Raw genomic sequence first — 18,393 nt, 5'->3', positions numbered from 1 at the left:
AAAATTCAGAAAGAGAAGTTAAAAGTTCAGGGAGAGTTTCTTTGAATGATGAATCAACAGTAAAACCTGTCTGAATATATTAGTTTGTGTCACAGTGTGTGGAGTCATTTTATTTTGTCATCACTATTCAACACATCTTGTTTCTTCGTCTGTCAGTTACTTACATATAGTGTCTATGTCATACTGTACATCCACCTATTAAATACAGTTAAAACAATTCCAGCCACTTAAAGATAATGTTTATTTAAATAATTACATGTATATAAGGTAAAACATGCAGACTTCAAACAGAAAGGCTCTGGGCGACCCTGGAATCGATCCCAAGACCTCGCAGAATGAATGTAAAAATTAATTTTAAAAGTAAAAATTTCACAGCTCACTGTCTGAGCTCAAGGATCAACTGAACCATCTTGAAACATCCTGGAAACACCATTCATCAAACGTGGCCTCATTGTCACCAGGACAAACATGTTGAGGTCACATTTAGATCAAATAGGCTAGGTTGAGCTCCAGCTTTACTAACCTTGTAGTGGGACACTCAACACCTGAGCTCATAAACAGGCTTTAAATCCAACTGTAAGTATTACTGATACTTATCACTACCAATATCAATAATGTGTGAATGTGGAAATTGTGGTGTTGTATGTCATGACTTTTATTAAGTAGTATGGGATATGTATAACAATGCACATATGTATGTATATGATATGTATATGTTTGTATGAGTATGTGCACACACCTTACACACACTATTATTGGTATTAGTATTAATCTCCAAGGTAAACCACAGTACAACAGTTGTTTAGTTATGAATGTGTTAGCCTAAGGTACATCCCTGCTTATTCATTTTGCACCGATTGTTTCATTAAAAGATTTGCTTGGTTTCAGCAGCTGGTTGCACCCCTTACTCCCCCCCCCCCCCCCCCACACCCTCCCGCATACACACCCTAAAGCAGAAACCTAACCTGTCCACCAACACAGCAACATCACACATTTTGAATTAGCTAAATAAACCATTAAATAAACCATAAATCAAGAAGAGTATATATATTCTATTTATACTCCTCTTGTTAAAGCAAAGCTGTCCATCACAATATGGCACTCAGCGTAAGATATGCTGCTTGCTAAACTGCTGGACAGAATAAAAAAAAACAAAAAACAGATCAAATAGGCTACAATGTCCTGCTCCTCCACCAGGTTAGCTGCAGAGCAGCAGTAGCTAATCACCTGGAAGCTGGGAGTCACCGCTTAGAGCTTATGCTGATCATTTGTTCCTGCAGAGGTAGATGAGTTTAACCACAGTTAATGAATGGAGAACATCCACCTTCTACCAAACTTTACCATGAACCTTTCTTAAACGTGAACGCGTGTAAAAGTTAGTTTGCAGCTCTTTAACATCTGTGAGTCCAGGAATGATGGCGTTTAACAGTTTGCTTTTATTTCCCCCATAACCTGAAGTTAGTACACAACTATTTGTACTGTAGAGTACTGGGACATATAGTAACACTATGTCCTCAGACTCCCTTACAGGTCACACACCACAGCAGCAACGTTCTAAAGAGGATATAGTGTAAACCAGTAGAGTCATAGTAACCAAGACCTAAAACATCCCTAAAATTCAACAATGATCATTTCAGACAGAGACAGGACATGAGGTGAGTGTTTTCTGCTACTTCATCTAGTTTATGACCCTTGACCTGACTCTTCTGTTTGTGTACAACTTGGCAGTTTCCCCGACCGCTGCAAATACAGCAGCGGTAGCACCAGGCTGCCTGGGAGCGAGAACCACACGAAGGACATCAGAGCTACACATGAGTCTCTGACGTCCAGCAGCGATGACGCGTTCATGGCCGAGCACACCAGGACCCCCCCTAAGCTGAAGAGCAGAGTTCCCAGCACAGCAGCGAGCGTGAGGAACGCCCTCTGCTTGGACGGGTCCCCCTGCTCCCGGTTCCGGCCGGCCTCCCCCGGTCCAGGGCGCCTGAGAGCACAGAGAACAGCGACGCTGCAAAAGGACACGACCACAAGGGCCACGACCAAGTACCCGAAGAACACAGACAGGTTCACTTCTGCCGAGGTCACAGGAATCAAGCCTAACAACACAACTAACTGCAGCCAGACGCCCCCGATGCTGATCTTCCTGATCCTGTGACCAGCGTCGCTCTTGAGACGTAGGTAGGAAACCGGGTGCACGACGGCCAGGTAGCGCTCCACACACGTCAGCACGTGGAACTGCATCTTCATAGACCACAGGGTGCAGAAGAAGTCATACAAGAAGATGAGGACGTCGGGCATCTTAGAGAATGCAGCAACACAATAAAGAACCGAGCCCAAGGCTTCGATCATGACCATGGCAGCCAAGTTATAGGCGAAGATGTCTGAAGAACTCATGGCTGCTGCTGCAGCGGTGCAACGCAGGTCCCTCCAGCGGCGACATCCCAGGAAGAGGACGACGACGCAGACGGGGAACATGAGCAGGACGTTGGTGAAAGAGAAGGCGGTGAGAATGAACACCCCCATGGTGGATCTGGAGCATTTGTCCAAGGAAGGACAGAGGGATGAGTTGGACGAGCAGAGGTCACGAGAGGTCGGCGGATCAAAGGACGAGAGGTTGGCGGACGGGTCGGAATCCATGGCCTGAAGGAGGACAGACGCAGCTTTAGTGGAAGCAACAGCCAAAACACAGCGACAAGAGTCACGAAGCCTCACATTCATTCCAGGCATTAAACGAAAGCATTAAATGAGCTCTGTTGGATAAATGACTCTCAAACGCAGGCGAAGGAGGCAACTGTGTCACATCCAGGACCAGGAGCAGCAGAACCAGACTCAGCCTTCATTAAAGCTTCATTCACAAGTAATAACACAAACACTGAATCGAACCCGCATGCACAAAGTTGATCATGTGCATAAAATGATTAACCACAGACACTAATGAAGTCAGCTGGATCCTCGTTGCTGTAGAAATCCTCTGAGTCAAAGTCACCTGGATGACTGAGACTCTCCACCAGCATAGACATTAATGCTGCAATGATGGTTTCAGGAACTCACCTGAGTCTGGGTGTCAGTTTGTTCTTTCTGTCGCCTTCCACAGATTATGACCCGGGTGCATGTCCCGTCCAGGTGGAAGCCGGACTGAGGGTCTTTTGCATGTTGCAAAACTGATGCAGATTTTCTGATACTTTCACGGTAAATTGACAAGCAGGCAAATGTTTGTTTCCCACGTCTCCTGTGGACACGACGGGACTGAGCTGTGCCTCATTGGAACTCACGTCAAGCAGCAGAGTCTCGTCACGACACTCACCTTTTCAGAGCAGGCAGAAAACGTCATTTGACTATAAACAGTAATATTAAAATGTGCACATGATAATAATGACAGCCAGCTGTCGTACTGTTCATCAGCCCATAGATTAGCATCTGCACCAACACTGGTAGAAATGAATGAGGTTCCATAGAACGCGCTGGCTTCAACCAGGCGCCGTCCTCGTGCGTCCTCAAATAATATTTCTCTGGAAAACAATTACCAATGTTGTTTTATGCATTTTATTCTTACACGCCTCATGTAATCAGGACACAGCGCTGGAGGAGGGAGGAGCTGCTCCTCTCAGCGCCTGCATGAAACTATTACTGCAGCGTGAGGAGGAGGCTCAAAACAAATCCTGTGTTGTATTCAAATCTGAAGGTGTCGCTGGTTCTGAGCACCTGCTGCTCGGCTGCTGAGGCAGGTGTCATGTGTGTGTATGTGGGAGGTCTGTGGCTGCAGTGAGTGGGAACATCTTCATGAACCTGAGACCCTCACTGTTGAACAAACCCATTACTCCAAGCTGTTTCCTCATTGTCCTGCAGTCCTACAGTCAGTGAGACCGATGTGACCACACATCCATTCATGTAACGTCACTCTTTCTCTTTATTGGTTTATTTCAAGTCAACCTTGTTCCAAAAACTCTCAAACGAGACACTGTAGAGGGAAACGCTGCTCCTGTTTCCTATTCAGACACCAGCACTTCACTGTCCTGTGTTCACTGTGGGACAAACCAACTTCGCTTACCAAAATAAAGGTCTGACTGCTGACCGTGCACATGGTTGTGGCTGGTTCTTTACACTGACCTCACCCACTGTGAGTGTGTTCACTGTGTGGTAAAATGTGCCGTGTGCCTGCAGGACTGTGGATTCTTTGCATATTATAAAACAAGTAAACTATACTTTAGTTTAGAACAACGTATTATTGTGGCAATTTATGACCGAAGTCAAAGATTTACTAGTTTGTTAGATTTTAAATATAAAAAAAAAAAGATTAACTGTAAAAACACACAAACATTTGTACTAATGAAGCAACATATCTGAATAAAAGGGAAAAAATATTCCATGATGATAAACTGTCATGATTACACTCATTCTACAATAACTAATTACTAACTAACAATGTTAGAACATATAAAGTAATGAACATAAACATCACATGTGATTTTAGAGACCCACCATAGGAGCTACACACAGTTTAAATGTACTGTGTCAGTGATGGCAGCTCATCTTTCTCTGGTGGGGCTCATAGCTTTTCTGCCTCCTGGTAGTTTTCCGGCTCGTTGCAGGAACAGCACAGGCAGCACCAGGCTTCCAGGAGCAGACAACCACATGGCCGATGAGCCCACTGCACAACCAGCATCAGTCAGACTCAGGGAGAACATCACACTACAAACCAGTACGGCCACCAGCCTGGAGGTCAGCGCTACCAGTACGGCCACCAGCCTGGAGGTCAGCGCTACCAGTACGGCCACCAGCCTGGAGGTCAGCGCTACCAGTACGGCCACCAGCCTGGAGGTCAGCGCTACCAGTACGGCCACCACCGTGTGAAAGGCCCTCTGCTTTGACCGCCTGGACCGGCCTGGACCCGGGTGCTTCAGAACACGGAGGATGGAGAAGGTGCAGAAACAGATGACGACCAGGAAGAAGAACATGAGGCCGAAATAGAGGGAGGTTAAAATCACTTGAATCCAACCCGTCATACTACAGCACAGCAGCCAAACGCACCCAGAGCTGACGTTCCTGATCCTGACCCCACCCGCCTGTTTCAAAGCCAGGTAGGCGACGGGGTGCACGACGGCCAGGTAGCGCTCCACACAGGTGAGGAGGTGGAACAGAGTCTGTCCAGGAACGGTGAGGGCGAAGATGGAGAACCCCGCCCACTGCAGCCTGCTGGAAACAGCAGAACAGTAACAGCCAGACGCCAGGATGCTGAGCGTGTCCGTAGCAGCCATGTTGTAGGTCAAACAGTCAGAGTGGCTCATCACTGCAGCTGCAGCAGACGAGCGCTGCCGCCGCCGTCGCTGGGCGCCTACATAGATGATGAAGAGCCACAGAGGGAGGTAGAGGAGGAGGCTGGTGATGAGCTGGGATGTGAAGATCAGGTTTGTCAATCTGGATTCGAAGCAGCTGGAGAATAAATGACTGAGAGACGAGTTGGACGACATGTCTGTCTGCAGTGAGCTGAGGAGATGGAGGGAGAATGAGAGTAAAATCAGCCAGAACAGAGCGAGTCACTGCCCCAACACGTGCTCTGATCGGATTATTGGCCTGTTACGTCGTTTGCATTGCTTTGGATCGGAGGAAAATCAAAGTCCGTATCTTTAGGGAGCTCCTCCAGACACTAAATAAATAAATAAATTTGTCTAGATCACTGAGAAGATTCATTCCATTATTGCTTCAAAGGTCCAGGTTCACAAAATATGTTTAAGCTGATGAACTCAAACTCACCTGTGCTGTTTGTCCTGCTCCTGTTTTCATCCAGTGGAGAGGGTTCTGGTTCTGGTCCTGCGGCTGCTGTCCAGTTCTGACTGTCTCCGCCCTCACAGTTCTGCTCATCTCGCTCTGTGTTCACATCGTCAGCTCCATGAGGGTGGACTGTATGAAAGTCTGTCGATGGATCATTCAGAGAACCGCCCTCTCGTGGATCTTTGTTGCCACCAACTCCAAAACGCATTTTACTAATAACAAACATACAAGATACACGTTTATTTAAAATTTGTCAGAATTTGCCATTTTGTTTTGAGAAACGACACTTGTCTTCTGCATTTGACCCTTAGAGCTCATACCCGTAACCCTGGGGACGCAGTGGGCTGTGCCTGGCTCAAGGACACACCTGGGCTCCACTGGGTTTGAACTGGCAACCTTTCCAGACCCACACGACAGCTTGAGCTAACAGCCATTAACGAAGCTGCGCTAATGTATTTACTGAACCAGGAAGCTGCTTGGGCTTAAGAGCGGAAGGTGAATATGGGCCAAATGTTCAGCTTTCATTTACACAACCTGGTGCTCGACGCAGTCAGTGCAAACAAGAATTACGCAACAAAATCGTCAATATTTTCAGATGTCTTTGTACATTTCAGCCCGGTTTTTGAAGAAGTCTGATTCTAAAGTCCTAGAACTTGCACCTCATCGTTCCTTGACACCTGATAGGATTCAAATAGCCTGCAACAAAAGCAGGTGTTTATTCAAATTACTAGTTTATATAGATAGCTGTGCTTTTTTCAGTCAGTCACATTCTAACCTCGCATGCAAACGATATATTTGATTGTGTTGTACTTTAATAACTTGCTTCTGTTTTGCTACTGATCTTACTTGATAAGGAAACCAAACTTTGAATGAAAGTAGATTATTATGAGATTGGAGGAGCAGTAACTTGAGAAAAGCAGAAGAGCAGCTGAGATGCTGTGACTGAGTGGTGCATGTGATGGAGCAGGTGAGGTCATCACAGGGTAACGTTTAGCATCCTGCTACAGCATCAGTTACAGCTCTGAGAGTAGAAGCTGATGGAAAATGAACCAGGTTGTTTTCGCAGCAGCAAAATCTGGAGACAAATAATCCTGGTGGAATTTCACTGTAAACTCTACTGACAAAAAATCAAAAAGGCACATCTCCCTGCAGACTCTCATTGCATTGAGGGGAAAACAGTCTCTATCAAAATGACCTCCTTAAAGTGATACTGAGTGTCAGTCTGAGATGGAGATGGTGAGTTCAGTTCTAAGACTCAGGTTGTTTTTTCTAGTGTTAAATCAGACTCAAAACACTCCCTAGATTTTTAAATGAAAAGTAACTAAATGGAAAAACTAACCTGGAGGGAGGGTAAAACAGGGAGAACTTGGAAATGATGATGTGTTAAGGTGTGTTTATGTGTAATGTGTATGTACACATAAACACACACATTACAGACTTTAGAATGAAACTATTTTTTCATTTTGTGAATAACAAGGAATTAAATATCAACTGGCCAAAAGTGGCCTTGAAGGAGTTGAGGTGTAGTTTGTGTTTATTACTCATTTTTATGACTCATGAGCTGAACTTAACGCTGACTGGTTTCAGGAGACGCTGCAGTGACTCAATGCGAACAGCTGGTGGCGTCGTTCACTAACATGAGGTCTGAAGGTCTTGGACCTGCTGCGTTTGGTTCAGTCTGAACCGGAGCCAGGTCCAAACCCATAGGTTCTGGTTCCCACACGCTGCACTGCGGCCGCCCTCAGAAGCAGAGTTCTTCCTAAACGTGGGATCTAGGAGGTTTCAACTATCATTGAGGGTAGGATACGACCCTATTAGTCCCACAATGGATGTTTTCAGCAGCAATTTGACGGAAAAAAGGAAAAGGTAAAACAACAACATCCCAAGAAAACCAAGACTTGTTTAACTTCAACAGATAAAATAGTTTCTTTTAGTTAAAGGTTTTTTTAAGTGCTGCCAAAACATGCTTGAGTTGTTATAAACGTGTTTTTTAAATATTACCTCACATTATTTGATCCCCTCATAAGTTGGACCGAGCTGCTCTGATGGAACGCTGATGAAAGGGGAGTTTATTGGAATTTACAAAAGAGAAAGAGAAAGAAACTCAGTATCAGGATGAATCTGATCCGTCTGATTCTGGTTCTGGTTCCTTATCTGAGACTTCACCTCAACCAGTGCTCAACCAGTGGAGCTGCTGTGGGAGGAACTGGCGGCAGCTTTTAAATATTTATATATGAAAACATGAGTGAGGCAATCTTTAAAAAGATTTAAAACAGCTTCAGTAAAAAAAAGAAAAACCTCTCTGTTCGACTACGGTGGAGCGTGTGTGTGGCCCAATCAGACTGATGCACCGTCTCATCCTGTCACAGTGTGTGGAGATGTTCACATTCTCACACCTGCATCACTGGCGTCTGAGGATCAGAGAGGAAGGAGCCCTAAGTCTCAACAGACAGAGACACAACTCCTGTCCTTGGGTTTGGAGCTAGAGTCCAGAGTCTATCAGACAGAGACGACCATTGAACAATAGGTGAAATGTCAAATACATAAAACAGAAGTAGGACAAAACATAGATATTACTGCAGAACACAAGTCATAAATCATATAATAACTGCATAGAATAAGGATGAAACAATTTTCCCATAACAAGAGTTAAGAGCCCCCAGAACGCGTCTCCTGCGGTCCACTCGGCTGTGCGGCCTGCGGATCAGAACCAGGACGCGTGTCAGAGGTCAGAAGTCACCGAAACCTGGAGACACAAACCTGTGACTGACCGTCTTCAATGAGCAGCTCCACGGTTCTGCTGAAGTCAGCGCTGGCTCTGATTCTGTGACCCGTTCCGCTCACAGAAATGAAGCACTGATGGGTTCCTGCGTCGGCTTCTGTGACATTCTTCAGAACCACAGACCCGTCTCCGTCCTGTCTCAGCTCCACTCGGCCCACGAACCTTGGATGCAGGTAGTTCTGGTAGAGGTGCTGATCCCGGTAGAAGAAGACGTAGCCGGCGGAGCTCAGCTCCGGTCGGGTCCATTCCAGCAGGGACACGTGGGCCCCAGTGGAACCAGCACACTGGAGCAGGGCGTCTCCTCCCACCGGCACCAGCACCCGGTTCTGTCCTGCAGGTCACAAAACGGCCATGACCCACGAGAACGCGTGACCTGGGCTCCATCAGAACCTCCTCTGTCCAGTTGTCTCCTTCTACCAGAACTTGTTCCGTGTCACTGCCCGAGGGGCTAAACCGGAACCAGTGTGGGTTTCATGAAGGAGCGGCATTTACTCCTTTAAACACATCACACCGACGATCTGACAGCGGGTTCTACTGTAGAAAACCATGTAAAACAGCCGCAAGCTCATGAAGCGGAACCGGCACCAGAATCATCCAGCTCTGAGTGCGACCAGTGCAGCGGAGCGACAGAATCAGAGACGAGCGACGGGTTCACGGAACCGGAAGCACGCGACAGATCTCACCTTCAGACGAAGCCGAAATGATGAACAGGAAACTCAGCAACGGAGACGTGTCCCTCATTCTGACGTCACTGAACCTGAGAATGAAGCTGCAGACGACGAGCGGCTTTAAGACCTTCACTTCTGCTTTCAGGTGGCTTTTTCATTTTCGTTTTTGATATTAGATAAAACACAACCAAACAACGTGTCCCTTTAGCGGGAAACACCTACAGTTTCATCTGCACAAACACAAAAACAAACACAAACAGCTGGGTTTTTCCAAAAGTCATCACAAATTCCCAGTAAAAACCCAGACGAGTGTGAGCTCGAACCCCAGATCAATACATCAATGCTCATCAATGAGGAGCCGCCTGATTGGCTGGAAGCCCGGTACCGTCCAGGCTCCATCTCTGATGCTGGCGTCAGAACCACGTCGTCCAGCGGAGGTGGAGCCGTCGCACTGGACTCGAGCAGACGACCATCAGACCGTCATTCAGACACGCTGGTCATTTCTCAGTTTCTCAGTTCCCAGTTCCCACAGACCAGTCCAATCATGAGGTACAACCTATTTGACTGGACACGTGAGTTCACAGCATCTGCTGTAAAACACTGACGTCACTCTGCTCCACCAGCTCAGCGGGAGCTTCGCTGCCACCTGGTGGCGTCAGGGCATAACTGCACCCGGTGCGGCGTCGAGCCTGTGGCTCATCTGCTCCTCCAACCAGGGGCGCATATATAATATTATAGCTCCTAGCTGGGGGTGTCTGCTTCTAGACAGGTTCACTGGTTCTAGGCTGGTTCTTGTCTGGTTCTAGGCTTGATTCTGGCTGGCCCTTGTCAGGTTCTTGTCTGGTTCTAGACTGGTTCTAAGTTGGTTCTAGGCTGGTGCTTGTCTGGTTCTAGACTGGTTCTAGGCTGGTTCGTGTCTGGTTCTAGGCTTGTTTCTGGCTGGCTCTTGTCAGGTTCTTGTCTGGTTCTAGACTGGTTCTAGGTTGGTACTTGGCTGGTTCTGGACTGCTTCTTGTCTATTTTTGGCTTGTTTCTGGCTGGCTCTTGTCAGGTTCTTGTCTGGTTATAGACTGGTGCTTGTCTGATTCCTGGTTGGTTCTTGTCGGGTTCTAGGCTGGTTCCTGGATGTTTTTTGTCTGGGTCCTGGTGGGTTCTTGTCTGGTTCTAAGTTGGTTCTAGGCTGGTGCTTGTCTGGTTCTAGACTGGTTCTAGGCTGGTGCTTGTCTGGTTCTAGACTGGTTCTAGGTTGGTTCTAGGTTGGTCCTAGACTGGTTCTAGGCTAGTTCTTGTCTGGTTCTAGACTGGTGCTTGTCTGATTCTAGACTGGTTCTTGTCTGATTCTAGACTGGTTCTAGGCTGGTTCTTGTCTGGTTCTAGACTGGTGCTTGTCTGATTCTAGACTGGTTCTTGTCTGATTCTAGACTGGTTCTAGACTGGTTCTTGTCTGGTTCTAGACTGGTCCTAGAGACTGGTTCTTGTCTGGTTCTAGACTGGTTCTAGGCTGGTTCTAGGTTGGTTCTTGTCTGATTCTAGACTGGTTCTTGTCTGATTCTAGACTGGTTCTAGACTGGTTCTTGTCTGGTTCTAGACTGGTTCTAGGCTGGTGCTTGTCTGGTCCTAGACTGGTTCTAGGTTGGTTCTTGTCTGGTTCTAGACTGGTTCTTGTCTGATTCTAGACTGGTTCTAGACTGGTTCTTGTCTGGTTCTAGACTGGTTCTAGGCTGGTGCTTGTCTGGTCCTAGACTGGTTCTAGGTTGGTTCTTGTCTGGTTCTAGACTGGTTCTTGTCTGATTCTAGACTGGTTCTAGACTGGTTCTTGTCTGGTTCTAGACTGGTTCTAGGCTGGTTCTTGTCTGATTCTAGACTGGTTCTAGACTGGTTCTTGTCTGGTTCTAGGCTGGTTCTTGTCTGGTTCTAGACTGGTTCTAGGCTGGTGCTTGTCTGGTTCTAGACTGGTTCTAGGCTGGTTCTTGGCTGTGTGGACCCTGTTGTTTTGTATTTGAGATCAATTCACGTGATGCTGCTGCTTGTTTCTCTTGAAGGATGGTGGTGCAGAGGGGATTTCTCTTCTTCTCTGACGCAGCATCGTGGTTTTCCTCTCAGTTTGGTTTCATTAAAGCTTGAGATATTTCTACACACTTTGTATTGATTGTTGTCTTGTTAATGTCCAGTACGGAGTTCTGTTAAAATGCCTCTAAATGTTTGCTGATAGTTTCTCTTCTCGCCTCTGTCTGGACGGGTCTTTATTTCCATCCTGCTCCTCTGCTTTGTTTACTGGTGACTACAGCGTTGTGTGTTTAACTCGCTGCATCTCGTCCCCTCCACAGGAAGCAGGAGCTGCTGAGGTTCCAGATCACATGAAGATGGAGCAGACGTCTCTGCGGTGGTGTCTCAGTGAGTACAAACAGCTTTAATGAATATAAGTCATTGTGTGTGGGTTCTGGAGACAGTCAGGGTTCCGTGCAGGACAACATATGATGAGAACAGTTAATGAAGAGCCGTCAGACGTGTGAAACGTCAGACGACATGGAACACGTGAACCAGGAGCCTGTGACGCTCATTTCTCATTCATTGTGACCTGAGTCTCTTTCATCTTTAGTGCTGAGCTTCATCCTGTGCTGCAGCTCAAACCAAGGTCAGTGAGTGTAAAACACCCCCACAGACGAGATCAAGGTGATCACTCATATTTTACTAAAACCAGTCAGGAGGTTACGAGGCTCTGAGCAGCAGAGATGCTTGTTCACAGTTACAGTAATATGACATCCATCCATTTTCTACTGCTTGGTCTCTAGAGGTCATGGGGGTGCTGGGGTCACAGGGGGGGGGTTCAACCGGGGGGCAGGGTTCACAGGGGCCCCTATGACACATTCCTAAAATATCAGCGATTTCCTTCCCTTCAGCTCGTCTCACTGTGAGTCCCAGCAGCTCTCAAATATTTGAACGTGAGTCTGTGTCTCTGAGCTGCGAGGACGATGACGGATCAGATGGATGGAGAGTGAAGAGGAACACGAGCAGAGACGCAGCGGTTACATGTGGAGCTGGTTGGGGAACACTGAGTGGCTCCACCTGTGACATCTCCTCCATGGTCCCATTTGACAGTGGAGTTTACTGGTGCGAGTCCAGCTCTGCATCCAGCAGCAGCAGCAGCAGCAGCAGCAGCATCAACATCAGTGTCTCTGGTAAGATCACACTGTGGACTTAGTGCTGATGAGTCTGTGTGGACATGATGAAATGCTGTGGTTTGTCTCTGTGTTGAGGTGGATCAGTGATCCTGCAGAGTCCTGTCCTCCCTGTGATGGAGGGACATGATGTCACTCTGCACTGTCAAACAAAGAGCCCTCCCTCCAAGCTCCCAGCTGATTTCTATAAAGATGGCTCCCTCATCAGGACTGAGCCTACAGGTCACATGACCATCCACCGTGTCACCAAGTCTGATGAAGGAGCCTATAAATGCAGCATCCAGGCTGGTGGAGAGTCTGCGTCCAGCTGGATGCTGGTCTCAGGTCAGCAGGAGCTGCCCTTTAGTGCAGCTACTGGTTTATACTGGTAGAGCTGGTGAAGTCTGGATGTTTAGTGATGAGCATGTGGCACATTTTGTCATTAAACATGTGAGAAAACTGTCAGAGCGAGTTTTAGTGGTGATGATATGATTCTATTGGTTTAATCTGAAGCTATGAATTGTGGGTAATGATAAACAGCATTACACCATCACTGTGTCTGTTGTTTATAATAACTCCACCCTTTCTGTTGTTGTCCTCAGATGAACCCTCCTCCACCAAACCTCCGCCCACGTCGTCCCACGTCGTCGCTGCAGCGCCGTCCTCTCGTCTCTCAGTTCTCTGGTTCGTTCCACCCGCGGGTGCTGTGGTTCTGGTGGTTCTGGTGGTTCTGCTGCTCCGGCAGTGTGGCAGGAGCTCTAAAGGTGGAAACATGTGGCTCAGTCTCTAATGGTGACTTGTTACAGTAACAGCATTATTAAGTGTTTAACATTTTTCTTTGTCTTTCTACAAATTGCCAGTTTGTGTCGGAGTGAAAAGAACAGAAGATGTAAACTATGAACAAATGGTCATCAAAGCGACCACAACAGCAGAAGTTTCATCTTTAACAACAACAAAAGTTTGTGCAAAGCTTGTGTTACAGTTGAGAAGCATTTTAGTTCCAGTTTGAATGTTTGTGGACATGCTGTCATTGAGTTCAACAGGGAGGTGCACGGTTCACTTCAATGAACCAGCATGAACCTCTTCACTGCGTTGAATTAATGCTGTTTCATTGTTTCTACACGTTTACTCTGAACCTCGGTTACTTTGCACATGACGACTGTGTCAAGGTTCAACTGTGTGTGAGGTGAAGCAGCCGTCGCTTCCTGTTCTGGTCTGTGACTTGTCGAGGGTTGTTGTTTGTCTGGACGTCTACTGAGATGCTTCACGTTTGTGTTCAGAGCTTCCGTCAGAGCCAGAGGTCGTCTACTCCACGCTGAGGCCGAGCTCCACCTGCACGACCGCTCTCACGACATAAGACGTTACAACAGGGACATATATTTATATAATTATTTTAAAACATTAAAAATAAATGATTTAAATGAAACATCTGTCTCTGGGCATTGATGAAATGACCACATGAATCACTGATCAAACACTCTCTCAGTTTCATGTTTGATGTGAATGAGCTCAAGCTGCTTTAACATAAGGTGTTTCAAGGCATTTCAACCTTGGATCAAAGTTTTATCATCATTCTGTAAATATGGTTAAATGACCGTTGGATTAGGTTTCATTTTTGAAAGGTTCATCAACATTGATCGGTCAATGTTATTTAAACATTGTATTACAGTCAACATTATTTCAGCGTAGATTTATGGTCACAGAGCTTATCTTACACATCATGGTGGTAAATAGTTGAAGAATTTAATATTTTACTAAACAAAAACTTGTACAAAGTAGTACAAGCTAATTCCACACTACTACTAAACACATTATACAGTAGCGGTTACAAACCAAACAAAACAGCGCCACTTGGTGGTTGTAAAGTGTAGTGACTTGGTGTTGGCAGGTGGTGCATCTCAGCATAAAATACAGACAGTGAGGGTGAAGTTCTGAACTGACTCCACACAGTGGGTGAGGTGGGTGTGCAGCTGCTCTGGGATGGTGGAACCTGTAGAGTGGCAGCGAGAGACGGGAGGTGGCAGTCGATCACCTCCTCCGCTGAGTGCTGCAGCTCGGCCTCGTCTCTGGCCGTGGACGCAGCAAACAGACAGTGATGGAGGACGTGAGGATGGATTCAGTGATGGCAGCGTAGAGGTTCACCAGCATCTTTACAGGGAGGTGGAACCTTTCAGCTGCTTCAGGAAGTGCATCCTCTGCTGAGCTTCTTAGTGATGGAGCTGATGTTCTGCTCCACTGGAGGTCCTGGCAGTGATGGAGCCCAGGAAGTGGAAGGACTCACAGAGGATGGGGGGGGGGGGGTCCTTCCTGAAGTCCACTGTCATCTGCACTGTCTTCAATGGCTGCAGTAACAGGTTGGTCTAGAGGCAGATTTACACTATCCTGGTAGGAGCACATTTAGGAAATTGCAACAACTGTTGTACAAACCCAGGTCTCAGACTTTCACTTAGATAGTCAGAAAACTCACAATTCTAGGAATGAATTAATATTTTACTCTGGAACTGTTTTGTTCTAAGAATTTCACTTTACTCAAACTAATACTAGCAGTACGATAGCAAAAACATCATGAACAGACAAGGAAAAGTGAAAAGAATAATAATCACACATGTATTCATGTTCCTTAATGTCTATAAAAACACACCAGGTCTGACCTCGTACCAGCTGTGGTTTCAGTGGAACGTTGACGACCTTGTTTGAGCTCTTATTTGAACTCAAACTGTACTTACAAACCCACAAGAAACCCCAGTTCACTTGAATGATGCAGTTTATCTGCATGATGAATGATGAACGATGAACATGACCTCTTCTCTGTGGTTCCAGCTCACTCCACCCTCCTCGAACAGATGCTCCCATAGAGCTCTACACAAGTAAAACACAAACGTCACGACAGTCCCATCTTTGCTCTCGTCACCTCTGTGGTGAACACTTTAGGTACAGTACAGTAGGTGCTCATTGTCTTCCACATATTTGAGGATGTCGTACTGTATCACACGCTGTGATGAAAGGCAAAACATAGTTCAGATCATGTCAAATATGGTGTACATTTCAAATCAAAAATGAATAAGTGATAATAATATCTGTAAGGTTCAAGTTTTAGAAAAACAACTACAGATGGAGGTATCATCAGACAGAATGGATTAGAAACAGGAATGGTGTCCTGTCTGGCAGGTCAACAAGCAGCATGTATTAGAGTGTTGTATTGTGACGAACAGTTTGGGCCCAACTGGAACCTGTTAAGTTAAGTGATAACTAGCTGAACACAGCTGGGACATCACATGACAAGAAACTAAAGGTGGCAGAAACACAAACAGACAGGAAGCAAAACAGGAAGTCACAAAGTAAAACCGGAAGCAAAAACAAGACTGTGAAGCTGGAACCTTGATGGAAAGTAAAGCCTGAATTAACAAGGTGAAAAGAGGAACTAAACAGGAAGTTGACAAAATAAAAGAGGAAACCAGGCAGAAACCAGACAATGATGCTGAATCTATGACAGAAAGCGCCCTTACGCTAATTTCTACTTTACGTAGTTCTTGATACATCTGAACGTTGGCATAGATTCGTATTCGTAGCTTCGTAAACGAGGCCCCAGGTCAGAGCGGAAAAGGACCCAAATGCAACGACCCAACTCAGCACTGAAATTAACATAACATTAAACATGCAACACAAAAACACAAACTCGCTGCTCAACAGGACTAAAGCTCTAAACTAAAAGTCAGAACTAAAATCCCTGTTTAGGACCAAAACCTAAACTAATCTAAACTAACAGATCTGTATATTCTACAGGCTGATGAAACTAAACAAAAAGGCACCACGAGGTACAAACCTCAGCACAGGACGTTAAGGAAACACAAACTCCACGTCCTCAGAAAACTTATCTCTACATGTTCAACAGACCAGCAAAAACTAACCCAGGGTTAAATAGTAACAAATACAGGCACCTGAATGACGTAATCAGACCAGGACACAGAAAACAAGGGCTGTGAAAAAACAAAACAACATTAGGCCCGATTGTCACAATAATAGTAAAATGTGGAGAGTGAAAAAGGAAAATGCCTTCTTCAGTGTGATATTAGCAAACATAATAAACATTTAACCAACTTCATTAACGTATCCAGTGAAACATGGCTGGACATAATCAGCTCCTCAGTCAGAGCTGCTGTAGTTCAGTGTGGTTCAAAAGCCCACGTGGGTCCCGTCACACAGGAAACTCCTCAGTTCACATTGAGCCCAATTAATGTGCTAAAAAAACACAGTCCTGTCTTTGTTTTACTGAAAGGTAGAGTTTCTATTCTCTGTCTGTTATAATGCACAAATGATGAAATAGAAGATATTTTATTGTTTTTTTAGCACTCAATACTGTAGCTGTCGTGGGTGCAGGTTAAAACCCGGATGTTGGTCTGAGAATTAACTTCTCCTTGTTACTGTTAAAAGTGACTGAACTTTGACAGGGACTGAATTGAACAAACCACAATAATATGAGCAGTTATCTGCATAAAGCACTTCACAACTAAACCTGGTGATAATTGAGATCAATAAATTACTAAAACAATGGCATTAAACAGACAAACGCGACAAACACAGACAAACTTCAATCAAGACACGCAGCTAAAATAAAAGATGAGTCACTGGAACCAACTTATCCTGGATGCGAAATTCTACAAAGCCCCACTTTGTGTTTAAGTCAATCACGTTCCATAAAGGACTGATTGACCGTTTCATGCTGCTCTGGACTGATCGTTGTCCTGAGGCGCTGCTCCCTGGACTCTTTGCAGAAACCACAGAGGCAGCACCAGGACACGAGGCACCGCCGACCAGACGAAATGAGGCCACGGGTCAAATCAGTGGAACCACACGGAGCAGAGCAGAACCAGCCAGCCGACACCTCTGCCTGGACTCATGCACCCGCTGCCCCCCCCCCCCACGGTCCCGCCTCAGGACACGGAGAACGGAGAGGTTGAGGAAGGAGACGAGAGCGAGGCAGGAAACCATGATGCTGGAGGCTGTAGGTTACAAACGTAGCACTGACCTGCCTGGTTCTCACCTGCTGCTTCGTTCTCACCTGTTGCTTTGTTCTAGTTCCGCTGATGATGTGACAAACGTCAGACGCTGCAGTGCGACCAGGGAGTTTGCATATCGCTAAGCAAATAAATGATGAGACCGTCAGTCACATCAGGCAAATGCTGTTTGTGCATCACTCATCCTTGCTCAGAAATAAAACATGCACCTCGTCATGTTTAATATCTGCTGAACACACACACACACACACACACACACACACACACACACACACACACACACACACACACACACACACACACACACACACACACACACACACACACACAGGTTTGTGTTTACATTGATGTGGAACCACATCAGAACGGGAATCATTTGTGTGAGCTAAGGAGCCACAAGGAGTCCATGTGGGTCACTGGTGGAAACACTAACGGATAAAATTCACTCCAGTCCCATTGGGTCATAAGGTGCAGGTCACTGCAGTCGCCAGTACCTCGGAGTTCTGGGATTGGGTGATAAATCATTAGACGTAGCTTTAGATTTATGATCCTCCCTCAAAGCTGTGAAACTCTACTGTTGAGTTAATTCCATGATTCTGAAACAAACAAGTTAAGGAAATCTAAAACCAGTGAAACCTATTTAATTTTATGTGAGATCAGGTCATGATGACACTGATCTACAGGGTTTATTTGAATCTAGCAGCCGGAGTCAGCGATTTCTGTGTTGGTCCCAGGAAGGGTTGAATCAGGAAGGGCTTTAACCATCGAATGGTTGAGAGATGGGAAACAGCCACTAGAATCTATTAGACACAGACCAAAATTAATATTGTTTATGGTTTATTTGTGAAACATATATGACTAACAGTAAAATGTAACTTGACTTAAATATCTGAAGTTGTGTTTTACACACGGAGCTAAAAGATGAAACCCTGTCCCCTAAAGGCCACAGCAGATGATTCTTTCTGGGTAAAATGCTGGAACCTGACTGGATATGATCTGGCTCT

At 45.9% G+C, this 18,393-nt stretch overlaps 2 protein-coding genes across 4 annotated transcripts; one reads left to right on the top strand and one right to left on the bottom strand.

The window, feature by feature from the left end:
* Window positions 1-3,411: 3,411 nt before the first annotated feature.
* On the bottom strand, window positions 3,412-9,677 carry LOC121201756 (uncharacterized). 3 transcript variants are annotated; one of them, XM_055513914.1, is made up of 4 exons: window positions 9,232-9,303; window positions 8,538-8,879; window positions 5,749-8,463; window positions 3,412-5,481 (listed from the first exon to the last, which is right to left on the bottom strand). In XM_055513914.1, the coding sequence occupies exon 4, from the start codon at window positions 5,463-5,465 to the stop codon at window positions 4,524-4,526; it is 942 nt and encodes a 313-aa protein (XP_055369889.1). In that variant the 5' UTR covers window positions 5,466-5,481; window positions 5,749-8,463; window positions 8,538-8,879; window positions 9,232-9,303; the 3' UTR covers window positions 3,412-4,523. The 3 variants fall into 3 exon arrangements, with proteins under 3 accessions (XP_055369889.1, XP_040923911.1, XP_055369894.1); XM_041067977.2 differs by having other exon boundaries at window positions 8,538-9,677; XM_055513919.1 differs by lacking the exon at window positions 3,412-5,481 and having other exon boundaries at window positions 5,759-8,463; window positions 9,232-9,297.
* A 2,336-nt stretch (window positions 9,678-12,013) lies between these two features.
* LOC114843850 (carcinoembryonic antigen-related cell adhesion molecule 20-like) lies at window positions 12,014-12,781 on the top strand. Its single transcript, XM_055503137.1, has 3 exons — window positions 12,014-12,041; window positions 12,099-12,395; window positions 12,474-12,781. Exons 1-3 carry the CDS (start codon window positions 12,014-12,016, stop codon window positions 12,764-12,766), a joined length of 618 nt encoding a protein of 205 aa, XP_055359112.1. The 3' UTR covers window positions 12,767-12,781.
* Window positions 12,782-18,393: the final 5,612 nt, after the last annotated feature.

Source organism: Betta splendens, chromosome 2 (assembly GCF_900634795.4).
Source record: "Betta splendens chromosome 2, fBetSpl5.4, whole genome shotgun sequence".
Classification (NCBI taxonomy): Eukaryota; Metazoa; Chordata; class Actinopteri; order Anabantiformes; family Osphronemidae; genus Betta; species Betta splendens.
Note: the sequence above shows the minus strand (reverse complement) of the source record. Positions and strands in the feature narration are given on the sequence as shown.